Source organism: Chionomys nivalis, chromosome 7, assembly GCF_950005125.1.
Source record: "Chionomys nivalis chromosome 7, mChiNiv1.1, whole genome shotgun sequence".
Lineage (NCBI taxonomy): Eukaryota > Metazoa > Chordata > Mammalia > Rodentia > Cricetidae > Chionomys > Chionomys nivalis.
Window position 1 is genome coordinate 96,790,403 of NC_080092.1, and position 19,757 is coordinate 96,810,159.

At 46.0% G+C, this 19,757-nt stretch overlaps 1 protein-coding gene and 1 pseudogene across 2 annotated transcripts in view; one reads left to right on the top strand and one right to left on the bottom strand.

The window, feature by feature from the left end:
- Window positions 1-1,343: 1,343 nt before the first annotated feature.
- Window positions 1,344-19,757, bottom strand: part of Prpsap1 (phosphoribosyl pyrophosphate synthetase associated protein 1) — a 34,582-nt gene continuing 16,168 nt past the window's right edge. For both annotated transcript variants that reach the window (XM_057775753.1, XM_057775754.1), the window contains 7 exons: window positions 12,354-12,526; window positions 11,253-11,368; window positions 10,785-10,840; window positions 9,988-10,133; window positions 6,451-6,521; window positions 2,577-2,723; window positions 1,344-2,001 (listed from right to left, as the gene is read on the bottom strand). In XM_057775753.1, the coding sequence (XP_057631736.1) occupies window positions 1,843-2,001; window positions 2,577-2,723; window positions 6,451-6,521; window positions 9,988-10,133; window positions 10,785-10,840; window positions 11,253-11,368; window positions 12,354-12,526 (868 nt within the window). In that variant the 3' untranslated portion in view covers window positions 1,344-1,842. The remainder of the gene's footprint in view (window positions 2,002-2,576; window positions 2,724-6,450; window positions 6,522-9,987; window positions 10,134-10,784; window positions 10,841-11,252; window positions 11,369-12,353; window positions 12,527-19,757) is intronic.
- On the top strand, window positions 14,914-15,129 carry LOC130878010 (protein fantom-like; annotated as a pseudogene).

A 19,757-nucleotide genomic window follows, 5' to 3' on the forward strand; every position in this document is an offset into this window, starting at 1 on the left:
CGAAAAATAAAACAAACAAAAAACCTCATGATGATGTGAGATGTCTGTATGCTATGAATGTTTTATTACCATTGGTTAATAAAGAAGCTGATTTGGCCAAGAGCCAGGTAGGAAATCCAGAGATACAGGGAGAAAAAGGGTAGAGGAATGAGATCTTTACCAGTTAGCCACAGGGCATGTGGTGATACACAGATTAGAAATGGGTTGGCTTATATGTAGAGCTAGCCAGTAAGAAGCCTGAGCCATCAGCCAAACAATTATAATTAAGTCTCCAAAAGCTTATTTTATGAGCAGCTGCAGGGATGGGACCAGGTGGAACCCAGAAAACTTTCAGCTACACCGTGAAGTTGGGGAAAAGGCTCAGAGGGTAAAAGCATTCACGACTCAAAACCCACACAGAAAGGCAAGCGTGCCTGGAATGCTAGCACTGGGAGCTCACAGGCCAGTCAGCCACCTAGACCAAGGGAAGCATCTGGTTCACGTCTAGATCACCCCACCACACACAGTTCTTCCTCTACCACCAAGCTAATTATCTTAATGGCTGAGTTCTTTGCTCAATTTTCCCTATGTGGATCGTTAACAGAAGGTAACTTGTTTGTGTGCTTGAAAAGACCACTGTGCACCAAGTCCTAATTGTGGGATGGGAACCCTCCTCCTCATTAAGGGATGAAAGTGGAGAGGAAACTTCCCTGTGGTGAGATACAATTGTACAAATAAGACTCCTTCCTGTCTAGCAAAGCCCGTAAGCCAGCCCACTTTCCCGAGAATGCCTCATCTCTATGATACCTGGCCTGACCTGGAGTTGCTTAGACAGAAAGCTCTGCTGTCTGCAGGCCTCCGGACCACGTGGACTGGAACCATGATGCTAAGTGTAATCTCTCTTTTTTTTTTTTTTTTTTTGGTTTTTCGAGACAGGGTTTCTCTGTGGCTTTGGAGCCTGTCCTGGAACTAGCTCTATAGACCAGGCTGGTCTCGAACTCACAGAGATCTGCCTGCCTCTGCCTCCCGAGTGCTGGGATTAAAGGCGTGCGCCACCATCGCCCGGCTAAGTGTAATCTCTTAAGCAAGGCAACCAACACTGCTCACTCCACCTCTCTAGACAGGGCAGTGATGGACACTTGCCTAGCGTGGGGGGAGGCCTGCAGCACTCTCTCTAGAACAGACACACACGCAGATTTGCCCTCAGTGCCTAGGAAGGTGATGGAGCCTGTGGGAGACGTATCTGTGGTCCATTCCACCACGGACCCTGCCCACCCTGTTTTGTACCCACTGTTTCCCGCATAAAACAGACAGGGTTTGTCACAATCTAGGGGGAGCAGGGAGCCCCAAAGTACACAAGACACTAGAGAGACAAGAAACCTTTATTTGTGACTTCTGAGCAACACGGTTGCTGGGGACAGGGTCCTCTCTAACCTGACTAGCTCAGTGAGGGCAGACACAGATGCTTCTCTGTTTAATGGCAGCTGGCATAGGGGTTTCTGAAGGAGAAGTGAATCTCTGTAAGACATATTAGACCCGGGTCCAGGGTGAGGACACTCAGCTCCCTGGCCAAATTCAGTGCCCCACTTGCCTTCCCTGGAGCAGACACTACTTAACAGAAGGAGCAGGGAGCCTCCGCCTTCGGCTTCTCTTCCACCTCAGTAGGGCTTTCAGTGTCTGCTCAGGGTTAGGGAACAGGGCCGATGATGGCCGAGAGAGAAGGTTATGTCATTTATTTATTAGTCCTGTCTTCTTTCCTATCTTAGAGTCTCCTCCTCACGAGCCTGGTAGAGACTTTTTCTACCGCAGCCCACTTCCAGGCCGACACATGGCTGTGAAGGCTTAGGGTCACGGCCACTCAAGTCAGTCGTCCACCGTGATGTTTCGGAAGAGGTAAGCCATGGACTCGCCATTGTGAATCCTCCGAATGGCCTCACAAAGAATCAAGCTGATGTCCACAGTCTTTATCTTGGGACACTGCAGTTTCTGGAGCTCATGAGGGACAGTGTTTGTCACCACCACCTGGATGCGAAGCAATGGAAAGAACACAGTTACATGTCTGTCAGGAGTGGCTATAATGAAAAGCAAACCTAACATTTAATTTAGAGCCCTTAGCTCCAGCTCCAAACAAAACGTTTCTTTAGTGGTATGGGGGCTGAACCCTTCATACACGCCAGTGTGTTCCGCTGAGCGACAGCCCAACCCTGGTTCTGACCTTCAAGAGGGTCCTGATATGTGACCTAGATTAAAGGTCAACTATAATCATCTCTCCAGAGCTGGGACTATAAGCATAAAACCCCATCTGGTCAATGTACAGACTTTACAAACTGGTCGTCCAGGGGCCCAGAACTTAGGTCCTAAGAATGTCCAGCCCCATTCAAAACTTAGCCATTATCAGGCATCAAATGCGACTCCACTGTCAACATGAGTTTTTAAATGTACACCTGCCTGAACGCGGCTGCTACCAAAAGTACTGACAGGTTGGCAGCCTAGCTAGGGGCATGACAACTTAACAGAGTCAACTTTATTATTCCCAGAAACTGCACTGGCAGCCTGGATTCAAGCTGAATGTCCTAAGCCCTTTAAAGCAGACAAACCTCATCTATGGAGGACTCCTCAATCAGACGGGGGGCTTCAGCAGACAGGATACCGTGTGTGGCCATGACGTAGATCTTGTAAGCTCCCCTCTCTTTCAGGATCTCTGCAGCAGCCACAAAACTCTCCACGTCGTCAATGATGTCATCCTGGAAAGAGAGGTGGCTTCACCCACTCTCCACCCCAGCAGAGAAAGACACCCACCTGGTGTGGCAGGTCCTTCTGTATGTACTGCTTTTATTGGTTAATGAATAAAGAAGCTGCTTTGACCTGTGATAGGGCAGAATAGAGCTGGGCATGAAAACTAAACTGACTGGTGGGAGAAAGAAGGTGGAGTCAGAAAGACCAGAGGAACCAGATGCCCGGTAAGCCACGACCTCGCGGGAATACACAGATTAATAGAAATGGGTTAATTTAAGATATAAGAGCTAGCTAGTAATATGCTTAAGTGATTTAATTAATACAGTTTGAGTGATTATTTAGGGTCTGGGCAGCCAGGAGATAAACAGCCAGCACCTCCAACTACAGATGGCGCACCAACGTGTGCCAGCTGAATCCATATAAAACCTGGGAGAGCTTGGAAAGGGATCCTAGACGTCTACACACGCAAAAAGTTTAGCCATAGTTTTCCCCCCAGATAGGCCCTGTTTGCTGGCAGCTCCTTTAAGAGAGGTCTTCCTGGCTCAGTATTAGCAGCAAAAAAACCTTGCGGTTTTAAAACAGTGGCTTCCTGGTTCATGCTAGTTGCAGGAACAGCTCTGGCTCTTTAGGAGGACGAGCACTTAAATGGGGTCTGTGAGCAGCCTGTTACAAATTGCTTAATGGTGACATAGATCTGCTGTGACCCTAAAGCCTGAACAGTGTGCATGGCTCTCAGAGGTAGTGAGCATGCCTCTGCCATGTTGGACTAGGCAGAACCAACAGGCAAAGCTCAGAGTTGATCCTGGCCATGCCTGGTCAGCATTAAAAAAAAAAAAAAAAAAAAAAAAACACACCCCTGGTCGGAAAATAATTACAGATATACACACAATAAAGACAAATTCAGATGGAAAAAGACCTTGAAATGGGTCACAGTGTTGGATAAATGTACATAGGCTTCAGAGACAGAGAGAGACAGAGAGAGAAGAAAATGAATTGTAGGGGCCGGATTATACAAGCCCATTTTTCTACATTTTATGGCGGCCAAAATTCTAAGCAACCTTCAAGGCACAATTTGCACCTGTCACACAGAAGGCGTCACCCAGCCTTTTGGGACAATCCTAAGCAAAGGGTCAGGATGTGCTAATGTCGCTCTGCTCCTTCTATTGTAATTTAGGAGGTCACCTGGGAAAGAGGTGTTAATTCAGTCAATGCATTGCAGAAGTGACCACAGTCATTCTCCCACTACCTAGGAAACAGAATGCTAATGGTTTCCCCTCAGTTCACATTTTGGTATAAAAGCTGTTTGGAGAATAAACGCGGGTGATTTTCAGAATGTGAATTCAGGATTTCATGAAGGATCCTTGAAAGCTCCCTCCTGATAAAGTCATTTGAGTTGTTTTTTATTTCCACGCCTCCACTCTGGTATGAAAAATGGTTTATGTCTGGGCTGGACCCTGATAAAGAATATAGACTGTTAAATGGTTTTAAAAATTAAAACAAAGTCTTTAAATAAAGAGAGTTCAGATAATCACAGATTAAAAGAGTAAAGATGGAAAACACACAGAGAGTCTGGATTATGTATATTATTGTGTTTTCTCTGAATTTTCTGACTGTGAATGAGCACACAGAGACATTTCATTGTACAGGCTGTATACTTTAAAGGCATCTTGACTTCAAAATTTGGATCTAAGGATTTGTTGCTTTGGAAAGAGGTTCTGCTTTTGTTTCCACAGAGGATGAGAACCTGTGGATTGCTTCCAGACTAATCTGATTTGATGGAACAAGACCCTCTGGAAGGTCTCCGCAAACCCCAAAATTACTTCGCTCAACAAAAAGCAGGAAGCAATTTGTATAGAACTACACCCAAATTCCCAAATATTGTTTATAAATATTTGTTTACATTTAAAGGGGGATATGCTATAGAGGTACTTTGCATTGGTATGGATCTTGATTTACTGATACAAATTTAAGGTCAATTTTGTTATTATGTATATTTCTGCTCTTGATTAAGTATTATGTTTGTGCAATTCATTTAAAAATTAAGAAATACAGGTTAATAGATAGTCATCTATAACAGTAATGTTAATTAGGTTTTCTAGATATACAGAGATATATTTCAGATAGGTATTCTTCAAACCTTTCAAAGACTACAGAATATGGCATTTAAAATGTTTTAAGAACTTAGGATTTTACAGGACAGTGAGACACATCTGTTCCTGACAACACCAAGCTACTTCAAGAGGAAGATGGACATCAAAGAGATTCCTCATGGAGTTTGTTAGTCATTTGGGCAAGAAACTGCTCTTGCCTGGACTGCTTGATGTTATGCTATACAAACTGGACATGCAGGACCCGCAGAGAGATAACTGCTGAACTTGCCTAAAGGTGAGATGGTCCTTCGGAGTTCCTGCTTCATGAAAGAATCTGCCAGATACTATGCATCTGTGGCTGAAGATGGATGTCCCAATGGCACAAAAGAACTTTAGGTGACTGTCCAGGCAGCGAGATGTCTGTCAATTTTGGAGTTTTGGAAGTTGCTTACAATGCACTGTTAACTTAGGTAATGTTATCCTTTCTGGAGTCTTTGATGGAGTTGAAGAATAGATAGTTTTCCTTAGTTATAATAATAGATATAAAACTTTATAGACTCACAAAAATAAAATAGATAAGAGTATTTTCATTAATTTGCCAGATGTAAATGGACTAAATATTGTAACTATAATTCTTGCTTGATAACTGTTTTGTTGTATGTAATCTTGCTATGTTAAAGTTAAAACCTTTTTTATTTAGACAGAAAAGGGGAGATGATATGGGAAGTCCTTCTGTATATGTGTTGCTTTTATTGGTTAATGAATAATAGAGCAGAATAGATAGGGCAGGAAAACTAAACTGAATGCTGGGAGAAAATAAGCGGAGTCAGAGATGCCATGTAGCCGCCAGGAGACAGACGCACAAACTTTGCTTGGTAAGCCACCATCTCACGGCGATACACAAATTAATAGAAATGGGTTAATTTAAGATATAAGAGCTAGCTGGCAATATGCTTAAGTGATTGGCCAAGCAGTGATTTAATTAGTACAGTTCCTGAGTGATTATTTCAGGTCTGGGAGGCCAGGAAGCGAACAAGCAGCCTCTGCCTCCACCATTTCTCTGCTGCACGTGGTTTCAGCAACATTAGAACACATGCCTGGGCCAAGAGCTGAGCTCCCTGGGACAGCAAAGGTGCACCTATGCAGGGTGAGTGACAGCAGAAAGAGCGAGGCCCCAGTCCTAGGTATGTGTGACACGGCAGCTGAAGCTGACTCCTAGCTCACTCCACTGAGCCAGCATGCTGCTTACTTTGTCCCAAGAGAGGGTGACACAGAAAGGAGAGAGAAATAAAGGAGCTGCTGACGATGTGACTCGTGTGAGAGTGGACGGCACTGGGACATCTGCTCCCATCTTCAGCTTATCCTACGGCCCCGAAATGTGAGGAAGATCACGTGAGCTGGTCTGAGGGGACCTGGAACCCCTAGATGAAGGTCATGGTGTACTGAATTTCCCATGGGAGGCACTAGGCTTTTGTCGGCTACCCATTAATTTCCATTCATTGCTGTAAAAATTCTATTGCTTTCTTAAAGGAGACTGAACAGGAAGGGCAGATGGACGCAGAGGACCCTGCCGTCATGTTGAACCCACACTGACTAAGCCGCCAGTGTCACCTCTGTGTACGAAAGATGATGATGAGTTCCATACCACTATGATTGCAATGCGTCCCCCGACGTCCCCGACCACCGTTATTGGGGGCTTCTCTTTGGCCATCATCACTAGGAAACAAATCACAAGACCCAGTTAGTCAAGTACCTGGGAAAATGTAATAATGACCGGGTGGCAAGCCACAGCCAACTATACAGCCTGACACACAGAACCCTCCTTGACTGACTCACTCAAGATAAAGAGCTGGAGCAACACTGCTCACAGAAATAAGACACAAGACGGAAAAGTGACCTTAAATTTTCTAGTGGCTGCCGGGCAGTGGTGGCGCACGCCTTTAATCCCAGCACTCGGGAGGCAGAGGCAGGCGGATCTCTGTGAGTTCGAGGCCAGCCTGCTCTAGAGGAGCTAGTTCCAGGACAGGAACCAAAAGCTACGGAGAAACCCTGTCTCAAAAATCAAAGAAAAAAAAAATTTCTAGTGGCTGAGCAGGAGTCCTGGACCATTTTCTGGTCCAATTTTAACAGGTCCTTCATTTCCCACAGTACCAGGATGCCCCAGTCACAAATGCTCTGCACACAGCTGGTTAGCAGTCTGACATGGTGACATATGATAATCCCAGAGGTGGAGGCAGGAAGATTGAGAATTTCAGGCCACACACACCAAAACCCTGTTCTCAGCAGAATTCAGCTCTACTTGGTCATGTTACGTGGGGCTATGTGGGAGGCTGAAACAAGTCTAACATTCAGCTCCAAAGTTTGCGGCCAAGTGGGCAACACATTAAGACAGCATCTTAAAAAGGGAGTGGGTGGGAGTGGCTAGAGAGATGGCTCAGTGGCTAAGAACGCCTGCTGTTCAATCATGAGGACCAGAGTTTGGATTCCAGCGTCTGAATTAGACGGCTCACAAATGCCTGTAACTTCAGCTTCAGGGAGGCACCTCACATGAGTACACTCTCTCTGGGGAAGAGGGGCCATGTCACATGAGTACACACTCTCTGGGGAAGAGGGGCCATGTCACATGAGTACACACTCTCTGGGGAAGAGGGGCCATGTCACATGAGTACACACTCTCTGGGGAAGAGGGGCCATGTCACATGAGTACTCTCTCTGGGGAAGAGGGGCCATGTCACATGAGTACTCTCTCTGGGGAAGAGGGGCCATGTCACATGAGTATACACTCTCTGGGGAAGAGGGGCCATGTCACATGAGTACACACTCTCTGGGGAAGAGGGGCCATGTCACATGAGTACTCTCTCTGGGGAAGAGGGGCCATGTCACATGAGTATACACTCTCTGGGGAAGAGGGGCCATGTCACATGAGTACACACTCTCTGGGGAAGAGGGGCCATGTCACATGAGTATACTCTCTCTGGGGAAGAGGGGCCATGTCACATGAGTACTCTCTCTGGGGAAGAGGGGCCATGTCACATGAGTACTCTCTCTGGGGAAGAGGGGCCATGTCACATGAGTACACACTCTCTGGGGAAGAGGGGCCATGTCACATGAGTACACACTCTCTGGGGAAGAGGGGCCATGTCACATGAGTACACACTCTCTGGGGAAGAGGGGCCATGTCACATGAGTACACTCTCTGGGGAAGAGGGGCCATGTCACATGAGTACTCTCTCTGGGGAAGAGGGGTCATGTCACATGAGTACTCTCTCTGGGGAAGAGGGGCCATGTCACATGAGTACACACTCTCTGGGGAAGAGGGGCCATGTCACATGAGTACTCTCTCTGGGGAAGAGGGGCCAGGCATGGTGGTGCGTGCTAGTTGTCCTAGCACTTTGTGTGTGTGTGGGGGGGGGGGGGGCTGAAGAAGGATCTCAAGCCCAAGCTCCAGAGCCAAGACGGTCTCAAAACTAGCAACAGCAGAAGACACCACCTGTCAACAGCCACCTCAATAATGAGTCAGGAGAGCTGTCAACAGACGCGAATGATGAGAAGGGGTATTCACAGTATGCTACTGATGAGGAAAAAGTAACTTTCCTAGTGGGAAGCCTGCCAGGCGCCAACTCCACCAAGATGCCAAAATCAGCCTTTCCAGCAAGGGGATACCACGTGTTTCCTGTGGCATTCCTGCCAAATACCCAGATTTGAATCTCAGCATGAGGACATAAGCAAGTCCCAATTAAGGGATAGTCTACAAAATAACTGCTGTGCTGCTCTACAGTGTCAAGGTCATCAGCAACAAAGAAGGGAGGAGCCATTCTGGATTAACTGAGGCCACAGAAATGCCAACTGAGTATGTGCAGCCACAGATCCGGCCCTGGGCAAAAAAACAAAACAAAAACAAAAACAAACCCAAAGGTTTTCCTCCCGTTCCACAGCACACAGCTAAGGTGGTTCCGAGTGAGAATCAGAGTCTCATCTGCACAGTCAAGTACTCAGGATCAAACGGCACCAGAGCCACAGCTCAGGCTCAAGGCACCCAAACTACAACAGTGTAAGTCGGAGACTCTGGAGAAAGGGACAGAGCCAAATTCTTTTTACAGCCAGTACCAAAAAAAAATAAAATTATGAAATCCTCAAAAAGAAAAAAAAAAAAAAACCCAAAACACCCAAATAAAATTAAAAGCACATTACAAACTCTTTATATAAAACATATACAAAACTAGAACTGAAAGTGAAGCAACAGGGCAGTGGTGGTGTACCTGGGAGGCAGAGGCAGGGGGATCTCTCTGAGTTCAAGGCCAGCCTGGTCTACACAGAAAAACCCTGTCTTGAAAAACCAAAAAAGCAACAGAGAGTTAAAGGGATGGGATGGAGAGCGTGCGCACACTTGACCTGGGTCCTGATGGGATGGGGAGTGCATGTGCACACACACACACTTGAGCTGGGTCCCGAAACCAACTCTGATCCCCCATTACTTTTTGCTTCTGAGCTATAGCAAAGATAATTTTGGAAAAAAAAAAAAAAAGAGAGAGAGAAACTTTTTTCCTCTAAACATCTTAAGCCTTGCTGCAGCACACACTTGTCAGAGTCTGCGAGTCTGCGGGTGTAACTGCTTGCACAGTTGGAGTAAGAGGAGCAAGTCAGTCAGGTATCAGGACAAAGAGCTACCTAATCAAACTAAAGGTGCCTGATGCCAAAGCCTATGTCACTTACCAAAATAAACCCGAAGGCTCTGACTCCACACCATCACATAGAGTTGTTTACTGCATCTAGACGTCAGTTCACACAAGCCCTGTCCTGTCCATCCTGCTGGAACACCTAGCTCTGCTTTTACGAAGGGGTCGTGAAAGCAACAGTGCCCATTTGTTTAAAAATAGCTGAACAGCCCAAAAAGCCTACAGCTGATTCTTAGCCATTCACACTATTCAGAATTTTCTTCTGTTTATAAGTGAAGATGCGGGGTTGGAGAGGTGATTCAGTGGTTAAGAGCACTGCCTGTTCTTCCAAAGGTCCTGAGTTCAATTCCCAGCAACTACATGGTGGCTCACAACCACCTGTAATGAGATCTGTTGCTCTCTTCTGGCCTGCGGGCATACATGTAGACAGAATACCGAGAATACTATACATAATAAATAAATCTTAAAAAAAAAAAAAAAAAAAGCGAGGCCACAGCGAATCTTACGGGGAAGCTCCAGGCCCGGGTGCACAGTAGCATTCTTGACCATGGGGGGCGAGTGTCGACCATCATCCATGTCCAGCTCCGTGCACTGAGCTTCTCCGTGGATCACAGCCAGTCCCAGGCGCAGTCTCTCAGCATAGGACTGAGCCCTGAGGAAGACAACAGCTGGCAGTGGTGAACTGGTGAGAACACAGCCCCTGGTGCCACTGCAGCTCTCCCAGGACACAGAATAGTTCCTAAAATAACAGCGCCAGGACTACTGCGGGGTTCTGGATAATTTGGGTTCCTTCTTCCCAATATTCTATGAAGTTATTTCTAGAACTTTGTTCAAACGATGTTTCAAAATCAATGCCAGGCTGGGGTCGTGGTTTAGTTGGCAGAGTCCTCATTTAGCATGACTGAGGTTCTGGGTCTGACTCCCTGCACCACATAAACCAAGTACTTGTGATTGCACTGTGTGAGGCAGAGGCAAAAGGATCAGAATTTCAAGGTCACCCTTAGCTATGAAGGAAACCTAAAGCAGCCGGGATACATGCCCGATGAACTGCCTAGAAAACCAGCTAGGACCACTGCCCAAAAGCATTCCTGGCCTCACTAGTTTCCATTTTCCCCCAGATGAAAACAGTAACTCTGTGCTCAGGTACAGAGTCTGGGGCGCTGAGACGAAGCTGCAGAGACGATCTGACAGTGGGGTGGGAAATAGGAACCCATGAACTGGCCACAATGAGAGCTCTGGCTTCCCAAACTAATTCTAACTTTAGAAGTAGCCACAGGGAGTCAGAAATGACTAGGGTATTTACCTTTTTGCAGCATCAGGAGACTTAGCTACAATGACTGCATTTCTGTAATTTGGAATCTAGATTTGGAGGAAAAATAAAAAAGTACTGAAACATTATTTAAAAAAATAAAACCACCTTAATCTGGATGCTTGCTCAGGACCTCTCAGAACCCACGCCAGCCATCGGTGTGCTAGCGTTCATGCTGACTGTCATCATCACCAACTCATCGCGGCAAAAGCACTGACTGCTACCTCAGGACAAAACTGCTAAAGCCCTCATTCTAGAAAACACACGCGTGAAGGCGCTCAGAGGGCCTGTTCTTTTTAATGTCTGAAGACATGGCCCTCCGTGCCTAGATGCCCTCTGGCTGTGGCAGGCCCTGAGCCTCGGAGAGCTCCTGGGATGTGCCTTTCAATAGCGAGACCTGAGGCCAGGGAAAAACTAAATAGCATGTCTTTGAGGACATGGGGTCTGCTGGAGGTTCCTCACTTCTTCCTGGATATACTGAAGCAGGAAAGGTGAGGCTCTAAGGTTGTCCACGGGAAAGCTGAAAAAGCCTTGTATTTCCTTTTGGTGAAGATCCATAGTGATAATGTGAGTTAAACCTGAAATTTTAAAACAAAAAATTACAAAGTTCTCCCCTACAAGTTAACGGCCACAGTGGACATAAACTAGGTGTTCAATTCCTGCTTCCTACCAGAAGCCTGAAGGCAGGGCTACTGGGAACCAGGGACACAAGCTCTACTGTCAGTCTAAGAAACAGCATGGAGTAGAGTGACCAAGAGCTACAGCAGAAGGGTGTGCTCGCTGCACTGTCCTCAGAGCGGTCAAAAGAGAGAAAGGAAGAGCGAAATCAAATACGGATACGGAGCAAATGTAAAGCAGCAGAGAAATAAGACAGCCTCGCCCTCAGCAAAGAATAAAAACCAACGGCTAGAGACCACGGCTACCTCAGAAACAAGCAAAGGAACAAGAGACTCAGCACAAGTGCAGGACACCGAGGCGCCCAGTGCCTCCCTACGACGGAGGGATGTGTGAGGGCGTTCTCAGGGAAAAGGGACATCTACAGATACACTGCATGCTGTCAAAGGTCACTGCTCTCCCGGACCACAGAAGCAGTACTGTTCAGACAGCAGACGGGGGAACCTCAGCCACTGACCAGTGTTACTCTGTCTGCTCTTCATGGGGAACAGAGTGGCGAGGCTACCCAGGACATAGTGTGAGCTGCGGAGGGAGAGTAGACCCTGACAGAGTCTCTGCAATTACACCTCCAAGTGAGGCAAACAAAGAGTTGGCCTGAAGCGTGAGGTCACAAGAACAAGTCTGCCAGTTAAAATACAGATTACAAATGGCGGCCAAGTAACACAAACAGGTCAGAGAAAATGATAAAGCAGCGCCTGCTAGAGACAGAGGGGAACCAAGAATTTAACCTCAGCTCATATGCCCCTCCGAACAACGAGACAGGAAACAAGGTGTCATTAGCGAGTCTGTAGAGAAACAGGTCCCAAACCAGACACGGAGGTGGAACCTGACCTGCGGGAGGGAGGGCTACATCTGGCGCTGGGACCCCAGGCCTCTGGTCACACTCACCGGCTTTCGCCAGCATGGAAGCCAGGAGCTTGCACACGATGGAGCCCCTCTTCCTCATCTTGCTTTGCTTGCTGTAGGGGAAGTAGGGGATGACACCGATGATGTTCCTGGCACAGGCGGTCTTCAGTGCATAGGCCATAATCAGTAACTCCATCACGGCTGTGTTCACATCTCTAAAACATAAAAATTATCCTGGAGTAAAATCTACACATTAACAACCAGCAGGGCCCCAGCATCTGGGGGACGGGCACTCCACCCTTACGCTGGCTGCAGCGACGACCCTTTTCAGCTGGGTCAGGTAGAGTTCTCAGATGTGGTCACTCATACCTGCAGCAGTGACCCGGCTCTCATCTCTGCCTGTCTCTTCTCTACGTCAGTAACCATAGCACTTGACACCTGCTGGTACTCAGTCAAGAATTCAGACGTAGGCCACAGCTGTCATTAACAGAAAGCATTTTGTCTTTCTCACAGGGAAGGTGGAAAGGAGTAGGGAAGTTTTGGAACTTTTCACAACCCCCCTTTCCTTTCTTCCTCTGGCACATTCCTGAGAAAGACAAGAGAAGGAAACCTGACCCTGAAGCGTGTCTGAGAAAGGCTTGTCCCTGTGGGAACCGATGTCACTCTGCAGAGGTGATGGACTTTTCTGGAAGATCTCAAGCTCTTGTCCCTATTCTCTGACTCTCTGGCAGATACCACCTGTTCTCTGGAACCGCAGACTTTCCAGGTGTAGCTCTGGAGCGGACAGGGAGGAGGCAGGCTGCCCATATAAAGACAGTGCAATCTACCACCACCCTGCTGCGAATCCAATGTGGCCATTGAATCTGCAGGACAGTTAGGCTCTTCCTGTCTCTTTTCCCTCCCTGATACAGGGTCAGTCTAGGTTGCTGGGCAGACCTGGAGGCCACTGTGCTGAGCAGGCTGGCTGCCTCTCTCGACAGCAGCCGCAAGGACGTCCTCTTACTGACAGCTTTGTCCTCCAATATTAAACTCAAGAAACGCCCAAGCTCAAAGGACTCTATGTTAGAAATGAGATCATCACAAACTCCAGAGACTAGGGAGAACAAGGCAGTTCTTAGACCCAGCTCTGATTCTGAGCCAGGCATGGTGTGCACATTTTAACTTCAGCAATGGGAGGCAGAGGCAGTGGATCTTTGTGAGTTCAACAACAGCTTGTCCACAGAGAATTCCCGGACAACCAGGGTACATGCTGAAACCCTGGCCTGGCCAAACAAAACAAAACAACAACAAAATAAAATAAAATAAAAAATAAAAGAGTTCTACAGAAAGGAGCACAGGCACAGGGAAAGGCAAAGACAGTGTATGTGCTGATTTGTCCCAGATGGTGTGTTTGTTCTGAGACAGGGTCTCTGTGCGGCCCTGGCACTCCTGGAGCTCGCTGTGGACCAGACTGGCCTCAGACTCAGAGATCCGCCTGCCTCTACTCCCACCTGCTGGGAGGTGTGCAATCCCCAATAGGGCTGGAGAGATGGCTCAGAGGTTAAGAGCACTGCCTGCTCTTCCAAAGGTCCTGAGTTCAATTCCCAGCAACCACATGGTGGCTCACAACAATCTGTAATGAGGTCTGGTGCCCTCTTCTGGCCTGCAGGCATACACACAGACAGAATAGTGTATACATAATAAATAAATATATTTTTTTAAAAAATCCCCCAATAGAGAGAAATTTCTGTCATTTTTTCCATAGGCTGGGATTTGCCCCCTCCCCAGATTTCCTACCCTACTTTTAGGACTCAAAGTTTTATCTAATAAATAAGTTGGGACTTGAAACTGCCCTGCCTGTCGCTTTGACCCTGAACTCACACAGCGAACTACCTGTAACTCAAGTTCGAAACAAGCAGCTACCAAAGACACTGAGAGCTTCCTGCTTCTAACTCCCATCAGCTGTCAGGCACAGCCCACACGGCCAACAATCCCAACAACCCACGCCTCCCATTTGTCAGAACCACTTATTTTAGGTAGGCTGCTTTTACTGCTGTCAAGAGACACCATGACCAAGGCGTTCTTACAAGAAAACATCTAACTGGGGGGACTCAGTTTCAGAGGTTCAATCTACATTTTGATGAGAAGGCAAGAGGAAGGTCACTGTCACTGGGCAGTATCTTGAGCATAGGAAACCTCCAAGTCCGCCCCACACTGACACACCTAACAAGGCCACACCTCCTAATAGTGCCACTGCCTATGAACTTATGGGGGCCAGTTACATTCAAACCGCCTCATCGCTATATGAATCTTTGATTAAAAAACATCTCTTGCTGGGGGTGGTGGGTGAGGTAGGTGGCACACACTCAGGAGGCAGAGGCAGGTGAAATCTCTGTGAGTTCAAGGCCACCCTAGATTACACAGCAAGCTCTAGGACAGGCTCCAAAGCTACACAGAGAAACCCTGTCTTGAAAAAAAAAATAAACATCATTCCGACTCAGCAGTAAAAGTGTATAACGTCCTTGTAGATCCTGAGTGTAGGGTCTCCCACACAATCCCCCGTGCGATCCACTGCCAACAGCAATGGTAGCTGTCTGAAGGTGAACCAGGAGACACACAGGCCATGTCTGGTTCAAGTGAGACAGGAGGAGACCTGCCAGAACAAGATCTCTAAACCTCTTCTGAGCTGGAGGGCTACAAGAAACTTCAACTGCATCATCAGCGAAGACGCACACCACGCAGCGTCACTGTCCTTCGTGAGGAACTGCAAGGCAGGTTTCTGCGTTTGCCTGATAAACAGGATGCCCGCAAGTAAGAGGATAAACTGAAAAGGTTATAAATAATAAGCTTTTAGCTTTTCTTCTTCTTCTTTTTATTTTATTTATTTATTTATTTTTTTTTTTTTGGTTTTTCGAGACAGGGTTTCTCTGTAGCTTTGGAGCCTGTCCTGGAACTAGCTCTTGTAGACCAGGCTGGCCACGAACTCCCAGAGATCTGCCTGCCTCTGCCTCCCGAGTGCTGGGATTAAAGGCATGCGCTACCATCACCGCCCGGCTAGCTTTTTTTCTTAACACTGGGGAAAAAAAAAAAAAAAGATCCAATGCCCTGTCAGGTCTGAGGGCACTTGCACACAAACACGCAATAATAAATCTGAAATACAGAACACTTCTCTCAGAGTGCAAGTATGTACAACTGACTTACAGGCTCATCTTCAAAACAACCAGGGGCTCTACCTGGACCCCTGGTTGTGTCCCCTTCCTTGACAGTTTGTTGCGGGAGGTCCTTCCGCTCCTCCAGCCAATAGCCGCTGAGATACCAGCCCATTGGGGCGTGGTCTCTTTCCCTTTAAAAAAGCAGCTACTTCCCTCCTCGCTCTCTTTACTTCCTGCTCCGGTTCCGGCGACTAGACTTCTTCCTAATTGCGTGCGCAGAGGGCTGTTGTCTGGGACGGTGATCTGTAAGTTTATTCCCCTTTAAATAAATACCACCCTATTAATCACAATTCCAAACTGGTGTGGGATTGTTTATGACTTGCGCCTTCATCTGGCACCCAACGTTTAGTTTTAGGACCCTCCTTCCCCTGCTGGGCTGCCTACTGGCAGTTTGGCCACGGCCTGTGCCTTGTGCATGGAGCCAGCAGTTTAACATAAATCATCACACAGGGGCTTTTCTTGCTGCAGTTCTTTATATTTTCCCTTTAGACACCTCAGATTGACTTCAAGTCCCCACGCAGCCTATCGTTTGCCTCCCTACGTGGATTTAAACTCCACAGGCCCGCATAGTCTCTGCCCACGTGGTTTGCTCTTTTCTGAGTCGTTTTGCAAGCGCAGTTTTTAAGCGGAGCGAACCAGAGCACGCGGTTACCGGTTGCCAAAAGCTGCAACCCCTTGGGACGACTCTGTCACGTGGAGGCATACACGGCTTCCGGGTTACTCTTCTCTACCCCTGGATTCTGTGTTTATGGTTCCGTCTACGGAATTGATTTAATTACATTTACTTTGTTGAGCAACTTGCATTTCCCAGTTTTTAACAAATACTAGGCAGACACTGAAACAGGACCCAGTTTTCGTGGCGACTTGGCAACAGCGCCACCTGCTGGATAATAGGTAATATGGCCGTTTTCGTTTCCAACACAAATTTTACTGTTTTGGTTACCAAAACAATGGGTTTTTTCATGCAAGGTTTATATGACTATGGGGATAACTTAATTTACTGGTTACTAGGTTTCAGTGTTCTTTTGAATATTCTATCATTTACGAAAAATATGGCACTCCTAAGAACCATACAATCTTTACTAGAAACTCATGCAGGTCAGGAGATTCAGGATTCAAAAGCTTTGGAATCACAGGTGCAGAATGGGGACCAAAAAACTGATACCTCAGTGAAATCAGTAGAAACACATGTAGTTCAGGAGATTGAGGATTTAAGAGAGACAATGATAAAAAGACTTGAAATGATTGAAGAAATTATTGGAGCTGGTGAACAGAGTAAGAAGGCACAAGGACAGGATACAATGCCACCACCAGCTATTAGAACTGGCTTACCCAGGGTTTTAGCGACATACCCTGTAATTCATTCTGACAAAGCGTCAACTTCTAAAGGCTCAAAGGGAGTCAGAGAAGCTAGATGGATGCCAATAGCAATGAATGATCTAAAAGAAATTAAGCAAGCTATTGTTACCTTTGGCTTGCACTCTGCATATGTTAAGGAAATGATAAGGACTTGGGCTTCTAATGCTAGAGCTACCCCCCACGATTTCCATCAGTTAGTGTCTGCAGTTTTAGATAATGGACCTTCCTTGATGTTTGGGATCTATTTCAGAGAAGAATCCAAACATATGGAACAGCAAGGAAGAGCAAAAGGTGTGGAGGTTTCCCAAGATCAAATTTTTGGTGTAGGAGAATATGCTGATCTACAGGTCCAAGCTCTTTATGATGATGAAGTACTGTGTTTATGTCACCAAGCAGCTTTAAATGCTTGGAATAGGCTACAAGATCCAGCAAAAAGGGTTGAATCATATACCAGAATTAGGCAGGGACAGAGAGAACCCTTTAGTGACTTTTTGCAAAGATTAATTAAGGCTCTGGACATAGGGGTAACAGACCCAGAAGCTAGATGACTACCTCTTGAATCTCTAGCTTTTGAGAATGCAAACATAGAATGCAAAAAGATAATTGGGCCTTTAAAGTTTAGATCAGCGCCTATGGATGAATGGATTCAGCATACAATGAATGTTGAGACGTTTAGCTATAATGATGAATCTTGGGTAGGAGAAGCGATTTCCAAAGCAATGGGGAGACATCAAACTGCCAGGTGTTTTAATTGTGGTAAATTAGGACATCTGAAAAGGGATTGCAGGCAAAGGATTTCTAGGAATAATATCCCTTCTGGGAATGACAAAAATAGGAGACCTCGGCCTTCAGGTATATGTAGGAGATGCGGTAAAGGCCGACATTGGTCCAACGAATGCAAGTCAACAACAGACAGACAAGGCAACCCGATACCGTCAGGAAACTCCTTGAGGGGCCTCTCGCAGGCCCCCAAGCCAACAGTGGCCCAGTCATTCCCAGTCACAGTAGAGAACGTGCCTCACCAAGAAAATTAAAAGCTCCAATTTCTGCTGTAAAAAATATTACTGGTCTAAATGATGAATTACGCATGGAGGATGAGTAAAAAAACCCAGTAGGACAGAGTAAACATATATTTTGGCAGACTTCTATTAATGATCAAAGACCAAAGCTAAGAGTCTGTATAAATGGCACTTTTATTGAAGGCTTATTAGACACAGGTGCGGATGTAAGTATCATTACTCCAGAATCTTGGCATCCGAATTGGCCTCTTCAAGAGGTAGATGTTCAGTTCCTGGGAATTGGAACCCTATCTCGTGTAAAACAAAGCACAAGATGGGTTGAATGCATAGGGCCTGAAGGGCAAATAGGAAGACTAAGGCCATATATTGCCAATATTGCAATAAATTTATGGGGCCGCGACCTGCTACAGCAATGGAATACCCAGATTAACATTCCTGTAGTTCCAGGAACTCATAATTCTGGGAAGGATATGATGAGATATTATGGGAAAAGGTCACCAGCCGTTCAGGCTGTACAAGAACATACAGCAAATACCAAACCTTTAGAGGTACCAACAGCCCTACCTTTAAAATGGCTAACTGAGAAGCCAATATGGATCAAACAGTGGCCTCTAGCTGAAGATAAATTACAGGCATTGGAACAGCTGGTCCAAGAGCAACTAGATGCTCACCATATTGAAGAATCAACCAGCCCTTGGAATTCTCCTGTGTTTGTTGTAAAAAAGAAATCCGGTAAATGGAGAATGGTGACAGATTTAAGAGCCGTCAACAAGGTAATTCAACCTATGGGCCCATTACAATCTGGAATTCCTTTGCCTTCTCTATTACCAAAAGGATGGCCTCTTATAGTTATTGATTTGAAAGGTTGTTTTTTCACCATACCGTTACAAGAAAAGGATAGAGAAAAATTTGCCTTCACAGTGCCTACTTATAATAATTCTCAGCCTAATAGGAGATGTCAATGGACTATCCTCCCACAGGGTATGCTCAATAGTCCTACATTGTGCCAATATTTTGTAAGTAAGCCTTTGGAAATAATTCATAAACAATTCCCCAAGTCCATAATTTATCATTACATGGATGACATCTTGTTATCTGATTCAAATAAAGATATTTTAGAAAGGATGTTTGAAGAAGTAAAGAAAGTCTTGTCTAGGTGGGGATTACAAATTGCCCCTGAAAAGATTCAAAGAGGAAATTCTATTAATTACCTAGGTTACAGAATAGGGTTAGAGAAAATTAAAACGCAAAAGGCACAAATTAGGCGAGACTGGTTAAAGACTTTTTTTTTTTTTTTGGTTTTTCGAGACAGGGTTTCTCTGTGGTTTTTTGGAGCCTGTCCTGGAACTAGCTCTGTAGACCAGGCTGGTCTCGAACTCACAGAGATCCGCCTGCCTCCGCCTCCCGAGTGCTGGGATTAAAGGAGTGCGCCACCACCGCCCGGCCTGGTTAAAGACTCTTAATGACTTCCAAAGATTGTTAGGAGACATTTCCAGTCTACAACCAGCTGTTGGGATAACATCTGATCTAATAGTTCATTTAAACAAAACCTTAGATGGTGATAAAGATTTGAATAGTCCAAGAAAACTGACAGCTGAAGCAGAAAAGGAACTGACAATGATTGAGGAAAAATTACAGGAGGCACATGTGGATAGGGTGAACCCAAATCTTAGCTGCATCCTAGTCATATTGCCTTCCAGAATTTCTCCTACAGGGATTCTAATGCAGAGGGAAGATATTATTTTAGAGTGGATATTTATACCTAATAAACCAAGTAAAAAATTAAAAACTTATGTGGAAAAAGTCTCTGAATTAATTATAAAAGGTAAACTGAGACTTCATCAACTAGCAGGTATAGACCCAGCAGAAATTATAGT